Here is a 15,226-nt window from a genome sequence, read left to right as displayed (position 1 = left end):
ACAGCGAGAGGAAACAGGAAACAGGTAGGAGTCCTACTGTAGGACCAGGGGAAACTTAAACATCCACAGGATGAACTGACCAAGAACAACTTCAGCTTCTGCATTTCCCTGCACTCTCCCACTCAGTGCTGAGCTTGAAAACATGACCAACGACAAAAGAACTCCCATACCTACTGGGAGGAATACAACAATGTGCGAACACAGCAACAAGATTTGTGAACTGTTGCAATAAAAGAAGGCTAGCGAATGGAACACAACCACCCTATAAGGACTACAAACCATTGAATGGCATCCAGACCTACTGCACATACGTACAGTATAAATAGAGCTGTTTCCTTTTTTCTTTTATTTCTTTGTATACTTTTGAAATCGTATTGAGAAAAGGAATGCTGCTATTTGTTCCAAAAAGCTTCATACCCTGTATATACCGGTACGTACTGTACATAACGACAAAATGTGACATAGCTCTGTTTAGACAATGCTGTACCCCCTGCAACTGTATATATATGTTCCCCATTTTCAACTGTTTTTATTTTATTTTGACGCTTGCTTTGGCAATGTAAAAGTATGTTTTTTCATGCCAATAAAGCTCTTTTGAATTCACCCTTTGTCAAGTCCCTCTTCACACCCATTGGTTACAGTGTCTCGGTGGGACACTCGGTGGGACACTCCATCCACTACCATTGTAATTCAGTTGCTTCGTATTGTTATTCTGTGTGTTCAATTCTAATTCCAAACTTGGTTTCAGTCAAATGGAGCTGCTCAGTGGCTGTATAGTGACTCAGCGTGTTTTTAAATGTTTTTATTTCTCCAAAAATTGTGTTTTAGCAAATTAAACATCAAAAAGGCGGAACCAGGGCGGGACAAGGCAGATAGAGCCTGCTGGTTGGTCAGTCAGGGACCAACCAGAAGGCTAACAAAGGGTGAATTGAATTGAATTGCGTGTGATTGTGTTTAGGCCTATGTGTGATAGTGTGATAGTGTGTGTGCGTGCGTGCGTGCGTGCGTGCGTGCGTGCGTGCGTGTGCACGTGTGTGCGTGCGTGCGTGCGTGTCTATCACTTAAGAAAAGACTGAGTAGATTGTTTGTGTTACCGTGTCTCATTGTCTCCCGTCCTTCCCAAAACATCTTGTACAAGTGAATGATATAAAGCCTTGTTTTTCTGCTCTTACCAGCCTCAAATAGCCACAGGACGATACACACAGTTTTGTTCCCCGAGAATTAGTGGGCTGAGAAGTATTTATCCTTCTGTATAACGAACCCCATGGGCCAGCCTGGCAAATACCGTTTTTCAGCTTCCAAGAATAGCTGGTGACGCTGGTGATTTTGGAGACTAAATGGGAACAGTTGAAGCACTTGCAATGCTCTGTAACTGGCTCTCAATCTCAAAAGTGTGTGTGTGTGTGTGTGTGTGTGTGTGTGTGTGTGTGTGTGTGTGTGTGTGTGTGTGTGTGTGTGTGTGTGTGTGTGTGTGTGTGTGTGTGTGTGTGTGTGTGTGCGTGCGTGCGTGCGTGTGTGTGTTAGTGCGTGTGTGTGTGTGTGTGTGTGTGTGTGTGTGTGTGTGTGTGTGTGTGTGTGTGCAATAACGCTTTGTACTCTGCACTATATGCACTTGCATTGACTGATATTCTTATTACTCTGTGTGTCTCTATTGTTTATTGAGTGCTTTTACAGTAGGTCGTTTTTATTATCACGTTTCACTGCACTGGAGCTTCTGACGAGCGTACGTTTTTCAGATCTATGTACCTAAACAGTGCATCTTACGTGACAATAAAGTGAATCTGATCTGAAAGTACAGTATGTGTGAGCATGTGTGCCAAAACACTTGTGCATGTGTGGTGGACCTCACCCTCAGGACAGTTATCAGGCCTATTAAAAAGTTAAGCAGCGATCTTTCCAATGTTGACGCGCGTTCAATTCGGTTGTCGGTTTTATGTTATTTTTGGCAGTAGGTTCTGTGACAAAGAGTGCTGTTGTTAAAGGAGAGCTCTTCAAGATGCAATAAATCTCTTTTTTTAGCCCTGCACTCCAGTGTACCCCCCCCCCCCCTCTCTCTGTCTCTAGACATAACAAGCTCTACTTTGTCAACAAATCCCCCGTCCCAGAAACTTTCAACCACATAAACATTATGCACATTTATTCCTATCTTTCTTTTCTGTGGTAGCATGTTTTGCTCTCTAAAATAGATGCAGTAAAGCAAATGGGGGCCTTGCGCATATAAAAATGGGGGTCCTTGAAATTAAAAGTGAATTAATTAATGTATTAATTAAAGAAAAACATTTTAATGAAGCAGATGGTGATCTGTGGCTTCATGCGTATCAACATGAGGGTCCTTGAAATGTAAAATGTAAAAGGAGAAGGAGAATCACTGCCAATAACACAAAATAAAGTGGGTTGGCACTGGAAACCGTAGTCCTTTTGTGTTGTGTGATCAACACAACATTGCACAATGTACAGTATATATACAGTATACTGTTGAATGTTATCACCGCTACTATAGTATAAAAATACAGATATGATATCACTATCTTCCACATTTGTTACTATTTGTGACTACGATTGTGACTACTAGTTGTTTCTTGTTTTAATATAAATACTAGGTACTGTTACTACTGTTACAGATTGCTTAACACAGTGTTTCTAAAATGGAGGTACGTGTACCCCTAGGGGTACGCAGAGGTACTGCAGGGGATACTTGAGAGAAAATGGAAATATTTATGTTATGTTATGTTTAATGATAAAACATTGACAATGTATGTGAATGTGCTGCTCCATAAAGCTTTAAACCAACATAAGTACAATCTTTTACTGTTACTGAATAGAAAACAGGCTACTTACTTTTATTTTCAACATGGACTTTTGATGTCAGTATTTTCTAGTCAAAATGCTGTTGTCGATTAAAGGGGTAACTTGGATTCATATAATCAGGAAAGGGGGGGTTTGAGAACCAGTGGCTTAACACATACCTACCAAAGCTCAGATCAGTGAGAGGGCAGCTTGCATTTTCAGAACAAATAATCTCTGTGCCCAATAATCAGTCACTTAACTGGGGACCCCCTGGAAACACCCCAAAGACCTCTGGGGGTCCCTGGACTCCACGTTGAGAATCAGAGGTCTATGACAGCAGATAGAGTCCAGCCTGGTTCGTGAATATAAACACAGCTGGTGCGTTCGCGCGCGCACACACGCACGCACGCACGCACGCACGCACGCACGCACGCACGCACGCACGCACGCACGCACGCACGCACGCACGCACGCACACACACACACACACACACACACACACACACACACACACACTGCACACAGTCGCAAGGGGAAAAGGTCCTAATGAGGAATGGATAGCCAGTGGGAACATAAACTACTTTTGTCAAACAATACTTGATGAATCAGTTGCATGGTCTGGGTGTATAATTACAGACACGTGAATTGATTTACAATGCACATTATAAGGGGTGTGACCTAAACTAAACCCTTCATTCAAAGGCTGAAGAGTCACTCTAAAGTTGGAATGCGACGGAAGGAAAATGTCTCTTAAGTTGTCAGGGAGAGTTATGAACTTTCCCACAGTTAACAAGAGGGGGTGTCTTCATCGTTGAAGAAACACATAAATTACTTGTACATGCATGATGATTGTTCTGATGATTGTTCTCTATACATTTCTCTTTCAAATGCTTGATTTATTTTAATCTCCACCAGGAGATCATGCATTCACACCTGTGTGTGTGTGTGTGTGTGTGTGTGTGTGTGTGTGTGTGTGTGTGTGTGCGTGCGTGCGTGCGTGCGTGCGTGCGTGCGTGCGTGCGTGCGTGCGTGCGTGCGTGTGTGCGTGCGTGCGTGCGTGAGTGCGTGCGTGAGTGTGTGTGCGTGTGTGTGTGTGCGTGTGTGTGTGTGTCTACTGCTAAAATGCTAGGCCGCATCAGCTACATCTTTTGTGCAGGGTGGCAGAAGGCCAATATTTGCCTTCTGCCAATATTTGTCCAAATCTCTTAACAACTCTATGTCAGTTTTGTGAATGTGTAATTGCAGAGCAATTGTCCCTCCTGCCAGCTATTGGATACGTGTCCCGCAAGGCTAGTATGGACTGCATGGGCACCTGTCCGGCTTATGGGACCTATACCGTTGTTTCCTGTTGAGATTGGCACATTTCACCCAGGTTTTTTCATCTCACTCACGTCACTTTGTCTGCTGACCTCACTCGGCGACGAAATAAACAGAAAATAAACAAAAATAAAACAATTCACAGGAGGCAAGCAGTGATCACCCCATGATGTGCACTGCAATATAGTTTCAAATGCACGTTGCAGGCGCTTTTTGAGAATTAAAAAATAAGAAGACATGCGTGACATGTGTGATCTGGTCAGCTTGCCCCAGGAAATGTGCCAAGTTCAATAGGCAACAACGGTACACTCCTGTCCTTCCACCTTATTGGACGTCGTACAGCTACTGAGACAACGAATGTCCGCCGCATGTGTCCGCGATCTCGTTCTTTCAGTATGTCATTGACGTTATGGCTACACAAAGTTGACAGTCAACTGTACGTGAAAATGTAGTATAAACATGGAGTATGAGATGTACAGTAGTTGCGAGATTAGTTCAATACTGACAGTATCTTCACTTCCAAAAGAAACTTATTCGGCATGTGATAATGTTTTTTTTTTTAAGTCTTCAAAGTACTGAAATATTCCATGTTACATGATACAATCTCTCAATTGGGGTTTTCCTACAGAAAGTACTGTACCACATTAGTGGTGCTACCTATGACGGAACAACCTGGAGATTAAAAGAAAATATTTCATGGATTCATAATTTTTTAACGGCGTCTGTATTTTAATGATTTTCCATTCAGGGTAAAATGTTTGATTATCTTTGGCTCCAGAGAAGAGACAAAATGGCGATGTATTATTCATTCATCAGTACAGTAGTAACTGCACTATGTGAGCTTTATGCTAGTCTAAGAGCATTAGCTATTTAAAGCATTCGTCCCGTGTGTGTGTGTGTGTGCCTTGTGTGCGTGCCGTGCGCGCGTGCGCGTTAGGAACTTCATTCTGCATCCTGCAGTATCCTTAGTATCTTTATTGCTTTTCATATCTAGAACACACACACATAATCTACTGTACACTAAGTCATCTTCCCTCTCTTCTCTGCCTCCCTTCGCGCTGGTGCAACATAGCGACATACTTATTAAATATGAGTAGGAGCTAAAGCGCTGCGGAGGTCTCACATGTTGAAATAGTGTCGAGATAACAAGCGTACTAAAGAAGTGCCATGTTCCCACGTATAGCAGCAGATCCTGTTAGTTCTGCCAGGGAGAGACACATTTCGGCACTGTTGGGCAGAAAACTCGTATCTCCAAGTTTCCAAAGTACACATCTTCGTAAAGTAAAGCCCTGTTTCATCATAGCACACTGTCACACAAAACGAGTGAAAATAGCCGATCTACAGTACAAGCACACGTTGTGTGCTTGTAGATCATTTTAAATCATTTTTAAAATGATAAATACAAAACAAACGGTTTTGGACATACAAGGTTTCCACGCGACCACAACGATTTGCTCTGTATCTAATCTATAGCCAGAGTTTTGCGCCGTGGTACGGCTGCTATAGCTCGCTGAAGATAGCAGATGTACAAGCCCAAAAGGTATCATAATGCAACGCGTTTTGAGCGTGTAGATCGGCTATTGTCAGCGAGCGACACGCCGATCGTCAACACATTACTGTATATTGTCCAATCATAAAAGGGTTTTGGTGTTACAGAAAAGGTTACAGGAAAACATCCATTGAAATCAATGGACTTTTGGGGTTACAGAAAGGTTTACAGAAAAAAAGGTTTACTCTAGGTCAGTGGTTCTCAAGCTTTTCAGGCCACGACCCCCAAAATAATCAAATTTCAACTGGGGTCCCCCCACACTGACAAGCACTACAACAGTAAAGGCAACACACATATTCTTGTTGCTTGAACCGCTCTTGGTGGCTGTATCCGCATGTGACTGGTATCCGATGAGAACCCTCTTAATCCTCCCATTCTTCCACTGTACAGTCATGGGCTTGGTCGTCAAGGATAGTCCGATCAAGGCCAGCAGGCAGGAATCTCACAACACGGGTATAGCAACATGCGTCCAATCTGCGTATGAATCCCATCCATTTCTCCACCGTCGGGTAGTCTTTTAGTTCACAGTGTTTTTCTTGTAGTCTCCCCCAAACGATGAAGTCGGCCATGGAAACTCTATTTCCAAAGAAATATTTTGTCTGGTTGTCTCGGGCGAGCAGGGCATCTTCCAGAGTTTTCAGTTCACCGGCTAGTTCAACATAGGAACCTGTTCCACCTGACATCATCGGGTATCTCTGTATGTAGTCTTCACATCTTGCACTAGGCACCCTGGCATATATTTCCTTGCAGATTTCTGGCACATTAGTGGTAGTATCACCTCCTTTCGTGCACATCGGATAAATGCATCCATCACTGCATACTCCTACTCTCCCACAAACGTGCGTCTCGATTCTAAAGGTACCGGTATGTTTATTGCCGGTAGCCAGCCAGATGACAAAAATCTGCATGTCCTTTGCTTTAAAACGCCGATTCAGTGTTATTACAGGTACCTCCATGTCGGCGATTAACTATGACTGAAGCAGATTCTCGTCGTGGATGAGTCGGTTGTGTCACTTTTGTAAGGTCTATGGGTTTGCCGCTCTGACATCATGCTCTGACGTCACTGTGATGTCAGGGGAACCAAACAAACATGATCCCTTTTATGCCAATATATGGAGTTCCCTGATATCTATCTATTAATCCCAATATCTAATAGGACTTCATATGGGAATGCCCATATATGGAGGCCACATCGGCCACATACCACACTAAGAATCCATATATGGCCAAGACAGCCCATAACTGTGTGGCTGGTTCTACGGACATCTCCATGCATCGGCATAAAAGGGATTGTATGTATGATGTCATATGTCATAGACGTCACTTTCAAAGACATAACAAATAACTGAGTAAGCATGTTTGGGCTCTCACAGCATATCTCCATATACAGTACATGGATCTCCATATGGTGCCAGGGGTCTCCATGGGTAACTGGTCCAATATAGATCACTGGTCAGATGGCCAAGACATGGCGCGACCTCGCCTTAAAGCTTGTCGCCCTGAGGCGTCTTACTAGTTTATATACTTTGTTGGTGTGACTTCCATCTGTACTAGTTTATATACTTTGTTGGTGTGACTTCCATCTGTCAGCTATTTTCAGAACATGAATTTTGGGCAACATATTGGGGTCATTTAAATTAAGTTAAGAAATGGAATCTTGGGATCCACATGGGAACCATGTACTGTAGCTCAGGGGTCTTCAACGTTTTCAGGCCGGGGACCCCCAAACTGATGGGGAGATGGAGCAGGGACCCCCTACCACCTCGTAGGGTGGGGGGGGTCGGGGCTACGACATATTTTTTATTTTAAACATGTTCAAGTTACAGCGAGCAGGGTGGGCCGTACCACAACCATTTCTAAACATACTACTTATTAACTGAGAACAAATGTCAATACTATCAACAATATGTCAATTGCATAGTAATCATGTATTCAAGCTATTCAAAATGGATAGAATCATGATTTATTTTTTAAATAAATGTGGAAAAAGGCAAAAAGGAAAAAAAAAAAAACTTTTTTTAAAATCTTTTTTTTTTTTTTTTTTAAGCAATAATTTCGCGGACCCCCTGCAGTACCTCCGCGGACCCCCTAGGGGTCGCGGACCCCCTGTTGAAGACCCCTGCTGTAGCTCCATTGTGGATCTAGGACTTCATGAGGCCCAGCCTATTTGTGACATTCCGGACAAAGAGACACATTATAATCCATGCTGTTACGCCAGTATCTCCAGTATTCACTTGATTATGCTTAGTTTAGTGTGATATCAAGTACCAAAAATAGCCGACCTCCAAGCTCACAGCGCGTCGTGCTGTGACGTGTTGTGAGCTTGGAGGTCTGCTATTTTGGAGGTCTGCTATTTTTGATATTTTCACCAAATGCCCTTTTCTAAATTTTGGCCCCTGCCTCTCTAACATTCTCTGCACGTCCCTGCCTCCAAGCCTATATTCTGTACGTGTTTCTGAGTGAAAGTGTCTTCGACGCAGAGCCTGAGGATCAATCTGTGGAGACTTTCTGATTCCTAGACAGCCTCTCTACCTCCTGAGCCACTGACGTCATTTGATAAACAGCTCGATCCTCTCCTCTCCTCTCCTCTTCTCACTCCCTTTTAAGATTGTTGTCTATATCCTGTTTAACAATCTGCTTTCACATTTGATGGATTCCTTCTGAGTTCACTTCCACTCCTCGGTGACCTGCCCTGTCCTCCCTGAAATACAGCGATCGTTCATGTGTATTGATTTATATCCGCCTAAGACCGCATAACTAGACCTTACCGTGCATTCTACACTCTCAATTGCGCACGCCACACGCACGCACACACTCAGGGTAGAGCCATGGTTAACATTCAAGTCAGTATAGAAGTCACGTCTCAGCACGGCGCTGTGCTGCTTCAATTGAATCCTCTCCGATGTGAAGGAGAGACCTTGCCAGACACTCCTCCCGTAGGTTGAAAAGCAGGGAGTGGGATTGATTTCTATTCAAAAATAGTTGGAGGTTTAGACTAGTAACACGCACGCACGCACGCACGCACGCACGCACGCACGCACGCACGCACGCACGCACGCACGCACGCACACACACACACACACACCAACAGGATAATGTAGTGGTGGATCAAATTTGTGGTATCACATCACAAAGTAATGATCTGCCTTGCTACTTGAAACAGATACTGAAGTGTGTATGTGCGTGCGTTCGCATACAATGTAGGCGTATTAGTAAACAAGAGCGCATTCATATTGTACATGCGTGTTACATCATGTATCTCTGTTGAGTGGGTATGGGTATGCACGCACGCACGCGCACGCTTGTATGTCAGGGAGGGTACGTCACGTGTATCTGTGTGCATGTACATGGATCATGCATGCATCCTTTAACCCGTACGGACATTCCTATGTAATCATCAAAAGATAGCAATCCTCCACAACTAAACAAATGCATAATGACAGCATTCACTGGAGAAAGATGGTCAGATGGAGCAAGGACGAGAGGCAGGGAACAGGCGCTGTCTCTCCAGGCAATCAGAGCTTGTTGACAGTGGCCAACTCACACTAACATAAGCAGTTATATAACATAAGTGTCTACTCTAGTGCAGGCAGCGTTACTGGCCATGGGCACAAACTTTAAAAGCTTTATAGTTCAATGCCAGGAAAACTCCTCAGATCACGAAACTGCACCAGATTGAGAGTGTGCTTCAAGGCCACTGAGAGCTTGGAGACATGTGGAACAGAGCATCATTGTCATGGCAACCCTCTTGCTGGATCCAGTCAGTGGCTCAATCAACAGCTGACCTATGATCTGCATCATGCTGCTGCTGCTGCTGCAGCGACACACGGGGGGGGGGGGGGGGGGGGGTGTCAGTGTGTGAACCCAATGGGTACGTCCACACAAGGGTGTCGCACCAAATTCTGGGCCCTGGGTACAAGGATTCACTGCGGGCCCCCCATGAATGTTCTTCATAAGGGGAGAGGATTTAACCCATTTAGACTGGGAACGCAGCTATTGAAAAATTGCAGATCTACAAGCTCACAAATGTTTTAAATTTCTGCAAGTCTTTGAATATTTCAAATCCTAAGGTTTTTAGAAAAAAAAAAAGTTTCTATGTCAGTGGTGCTCAAACCTTTTCATGTGAAGGACCCCCAAAATGATATGTATTTGGCCACGGACCCCACACCAATTTGAGTTACAAATGTTTGCTTAAAAAATACATATACTATTCAAAGATTTGCACACATTTTCACGACTTTTCAAAGTGCCGCGCTGCTATTTTTCAACAGTTAAAGTATAAAGCAATTAAGGCCCCTCCACCTTGGGCCCTAGTAACTCTTCCCCCCACCCCCCCCCCCCCCCCTTGTGACACACCTGCGTCTCACGACAGACGCATTGACCCCCATCCACTCCCATGTTACAGAGAATAACCCAGAAGAGTTGGTCGTGGAACAGGAGGTGTACAGTACTTGTACATCAAGGTGCCTCGCTGTGCCCTGGAACCGTTGGTTTCCAAGGCAACTTACTGAATGAACTACAGAGCAGAGCTATCTGAATCTGCATACCTGTAGGTAGCAAACACCTTTCTATTATTCATCAGGTAAAAGACTGTGCGGGGCACCTCAATGAGGTGGGAGCTATAGCGCAAGCGTTTGTGTGTGTGTGTGTGTGTGTGTGTGTGTGTGTGTGTGTGTGTGTGTGTGTGTGTGTGCGTGCGTGCGTGTCATACCTGCCAACAATCCAGAGATTCTAGCAGGAGTCTCTCATACTTCTAGCCCTATCTCAAGCTGTGCTCCTGATTTATAATTTATTTATCGCGTTAATCTCCCGATTTCATAAGTAATGCATGCGCACACGATATACAGTACTTGCCTATACCTGCGCCCGTTCGCTCAAAACCCGCTCTGTTCACTTCTTTGCTGCTGAAAAGTGAAAATGGATGATGCGGTTCCACAAGAAGAAATATGCTTCTAAATGTCACCTTCCCGTTTCCATCCCCTAATACAACATGTCATTATAGGGGAAAACTGTCACAATCTTTCCAATAACCGAAGTATAAAATAGAGCTTATGTGGTTAATCCGTGGGATATGGTTATATGGGGGCGGGGTGGTTGAGGATGGGCAATTTGCTATTACTGTGCAGGCACGTGCACACATAGACATCAAAGGGGGCTTGAGCCCCTGCCCTTTTATCCGTCTGTAAAAAGTGCCCTCTCTCCAGACCATGAATGCAGTTTTTACTATGTTGAAAGAAATGCAAATGCCCTCTTTCCATACATGAAGGCAGTATTCAAGAGAATCGCCTTGTTCAAACTCTCTTGAACTTGAATGCAGCATCTTATGTTGAAAGAATTGCCCTCGCTGTGTAGAAAATAGAAATTAATGCTTTGTTACGCCACATCTCCAATATTGACTTGATTCAGTGTGTTCAGTGTGGTATTGAAGACTTTATTAGAAATACAATATTAGAAATCATGTGTATCACGGGTTGTGAGCTTGGAGGTCGGCTATTTTTTTGATATTTTCACCCAAAGGCCCTTTTAAAAATGTCAGCCCCTGCCTCTCTTGACATTCTCTGCACGTCCCTGTTACGGTGTGTGTGTGTGTGTGTGTGTGTGTGTGTGTGTGTGTGTGTGTGTGTGTGTGTGTGTGTGTGTGTGTGGGGGGGGGGGAGAGAGAGAGGGGTGAGAAGGTACGTGAGAGTGAGAATCAGGTGAGGGGGATGTACTGTATCTGTAGAAGCATGTGAAATGTGTTCCTGCATAATTAGATTCCATGTACTGTAGGATGTTCTTTTTAGGTTCCTTTATGGGGGTCTAAATTAACCCTTAGTCTGTAACTCTGACAGTGTACAAATGGAACCAAATGGTCCATTTGGTTCCATTTGTACACTGTCAAAGTTAAGGGGAGACCTTCAAATTTCAGACGTTTGAGAACCACTTTTCTGAAGGATGTGATTCCAGCAACCTGAACGTGTGCTCCAGGGTGTGTCTGTGTGCGTGTGTGCGTGCGTGTGTGTGCGCGCGTGTGAGTGTGTGTGCGTGTGTGCGTTTGCACCAACCTGGACGTGTTCTCAAGGGTGCTGCGGACCTCGCTCATCTGCTCCTTCCCAAAGTACACCACTGTCAGATGAACACGGCCGTCCTGACGCACACACACCTCCCTGGAAACACACACACAATTTAGGCATTTAGCAGACGCTCTTAATCCAGAGCGACTTACAAGAAGCAAGGTAATACATCAGCACATCAACATCAATACATCAAATGGAAAGAAGTAGTAGGCAAATCTAAAGGGGGACACACACCGGACGCGGAGGCGGTGCGGAAGCGGCGCGTGAAGAAATACGGCCTCATTATTTTCAATGAACTAACCCACACCGGCGGGCGTCACGGGTCTGTGCTGTGTGGCAGCACGCCGCATCCAGTTGGGGTTACCGCGGAGCATTTCACGTGCGTCGATACCGCAACGCGACGCTGCGCAGCCGCCCGCATCCAGTGTGTGCTCCCCTTAAGAAAACAGGGAGACCAAGCACTTATTCAGTAAAAAAAAACTTCCCAACAAATTATAACATGCTATCTAAATTTCATGTATGGTCATTGAGGGTAGGCAAGTGCTACAGTAAGTGCTATGGGCTAAGGTGAAGAGACCACGGCGGAAGCTATGGAGTGAGTCTGCAGTTTTAAGTGCAACGGGGAGTTTATTCCACAGTTTGGGGGGCCAGGAGGCAAAGAGTCTAGGGCGAGTGGATCGTTGTGCTGGGGATTTTAGCGAAGGTTCTGTCAGCATAGCTGATTTGAGTGCACGGGTGGGGTTGTAGGGTACATACACACGCACGCACGCACGCACGCACGCACGCACGCACGCACGCACGCACGCACGCACGCACGCACGCACGCACGCACGCACGCACGCACGCACGCACGCACGCACACACACACACACACACACACACACACACACACACACACACACACACACACACACACACACACACACATCAAATGAAGTTGCCGATACCGGCTAGACTGATATAATGTATGGGGTTAGGCTCCACTCGAAAATGTCTACAAAGGACACATGCATTGGAAGAGACAATAAGACCTAGTGGGACATTCCTGAGTGCATTTTAATGGAGACATGTCAAAAACACCACACACATGTTGACCATGCATGCTTCATCTGTCCTCCCTAAATACACGCATAGATGCACAAACACAACACACACAACATGCACACGCGCACGCGTGCACACACACACACACACGCATTTGTACATTTTCCTGTTGCAGCACACAAGGACGTGTGTGGGCTCTGTCTATTGTATGTTGAAATGTGCGTGGGTGACAGCAATATACAGACAAAGTGCTCATGATGGTTCTGTGTGAAATTCACCCTTTGTCAAGTCCCGCCCATTGTCCTGCCCCTCTCCACACCCATTGGTTGCTTTGACTTGGAGGGACATTCAGTGGGACATTCCATCCACTGCCATGTTAATTCAGTTGCTTCATATTGTTATTCTGTGTGCTCAATTCTAATTTCAAACTTTGTTTCAGTCAATTGGAGCTGCTCAGTGGCAGCATAGTGAATCAGCATGTTTTTAAATGTTTTTATTTCTCCAAAAATTATGTTTTAGCTAATTCAACATAAAAAAGGCGGAACCAGGGCGGGACAAGGCAGATAGAGCCTGCTGGTTGGTCAGTCAGGGACCAACCAGGAGGCTAACAAAGGGTGAATTGGGTTGATTATATAATGAATAGAAATGTGGGAAAGGGAATATTCCATTATTTGTGCAGCGTAGCATGGCTTTGCTTTTCAAATCTTTTTATTCCGTTTTTTAAGATGAAACAGACATAGCATGGCTAGGGCTGTCACGATATGACATTTTACATGACGATTAATTGTCACTCAAATAATTGGCGATTAACGATTTAATTGTGTTTTTGTCGTTGATGATTACATTTCTGTTTGGCTTTTAGGCTTTGAAGTGGCACATGGTAGATGTGACACATAACCTAAATATACAAAGAAATTACTGTCATATTTGACAACTTACTACTTAAAAAATAACTTTGATCGTGGAAATAGCCGATCTACAAGCTCACAACGCGTCGCGATGCGACGCGTTGTGAGCTTGTAGATCTGCTATTTCCACTATTTCTGAAATTTTTCAACATTCACGATTATGACGATTATGACAAAATAATTGCGATAATGTCAAATAATCACGATTAGACGATTATGTAATAATTGTGACAGCCCTAGTAGCATGGCTAATAATAGCTAAACGACTCTAATATTGCCAGGTTAAGGCGTTGCCGTCTCATTTTCCGTTTTGTGAAAGGTTGATCCTAGAATAGCCTGCATTATTAGAAGCAAATTGCTTTTCTCTAGGGCGTGACATTATGACATTATGTCATCTTTCATCTTTTCAGTGTACAGAGCAGGAATATTAATTGGATATTCATCTCAAGTAGAAGTAGAATAGAAGTAGAATAGCAAACTTTTTAGCTCGAGCTCCCAAAAGAGAAATTAGACGTTTTCCCGGGACCCAAACTAGTGAAAACAGCGGATCTACAAGCTCACAACACGTCACAAGCTCACAATGACTTGAAATAATAATAATGAAAAACAAAATGAAGGACACCTAAAATGAAGGGACCCATAAAAATGTGTCCACGACCCACAAATGGGTCCCGACCCAGTGTTTGGGAACCAGTGGTCTACATGTTTGTTGTAGATGTACAATGCGCTGCAGAAAACGTAAGTGCACCTGAAACGCAGAAAACTAATACAGTCACTCTTACAGCAAGGGTCTTCAACAGGGGGTCCGGGACCCCTAGGGGGTCCTCAGAGTTACAACAGGGGGTCCTTCAAATCTTTGTGTGATAGAAACTTTTTTCTCCTTTTTTATATTAGTGTCCATATTCAGAGAACTTTAGCCAAAAATAGCAGATCAACAAGCTCACAACGCCTCGTGCTGCGAGGTCACATTTACTAAGTATCGACGATTTAAGTGGTTAAATCTGAAAACACAAACTATATGGAATCTATGAAACGATTGTGGGGGTCCCTGCTTCATCTCTCTCTCAGATAAAGGGTCCTTGGCCTGAAAACGTTGAAGACCCCTGCCTTACAGTATGCACCTTATATACTTAAATACTTATGCACACCTCTAATCGTTGCTGTCGGGCAGAACCTCCTATCTACCCATATTCTAACTCTTAGTTTTTTCGTAAATGAATGCCCTACTTGATCATACTGCACCATCAAAAGTAGCAGATCTGCAAGCTTGAAACATGTCGCGAAGCGATGCGTTTTGAGCTTGTATATCTGCTACTTTTCATCATCTTGAATTTGAATGAAAAGTAATAGTTTTGGACATACGAGGTGTCCACCCGGCAGAGACGAAGGGCAGGTGTCTGACTGAAATGTCCCCAGCCCACCTCTGAGATGCAGAGTGAGACGGGAAGGCGGTACCACCTTGTAATGAGCATTTGTGATCTTATACTACTATAATTCGAGAGGGGTCCCCTAATTCGTTGTGCCGGGATGGCAAGCTCAGGAACACAGAAAATCAACTGGGTTTT

The 15,226-nt window shown here is 44.3% G+C and overlaps 1 protein-coding gene across 1 annotated transcript in view; it reads right to left on the bottom strand.

Annotated features, from left to right (window-relative positions):
• csgalnact1a (chondroitin sulfate N-acetylgalactosaminyltransferase 1a) overlaps window positions 1-15,226 on the bottom strand; it is a gene marked incomplete at its 5' end in the record, with an annotated part of 35,596 nt that overhangs the window by 6,797 nt on the left and 13,573 nt on the right. Inside the window, one exon of the mRNA XM_080742981.1 lies at window positions 11,698-11,799. Within this exon, the coding sequence (XP_080599107.1) occupies window positions 11,698-11,799 (102 nt within the window). The remainder of the gene's footprint in view (window positions 1-11,697; window positions 11,800-15,226) is intronic.

The sequence above is a fragment of the Nannobrachium achirus genome (assembly GCF_963921795.1).
Source record: "Nannobrachium achirus genome assembly, chromosome: 15".
In the NCBI taxonomy this organism is placed as follows: domain Eukaryota; kingdom Metazoa; phylum Chordata; class Actinopteri; order Myctophiformes; family Myctophidae; genus Nannobrachium; species Nannobrachium achirus.
The sequence above is the reverse complement of the archived record's forward strand: the minus strand, read 5'-3'. Positions and strand labels throughout refer to the sequence as shown.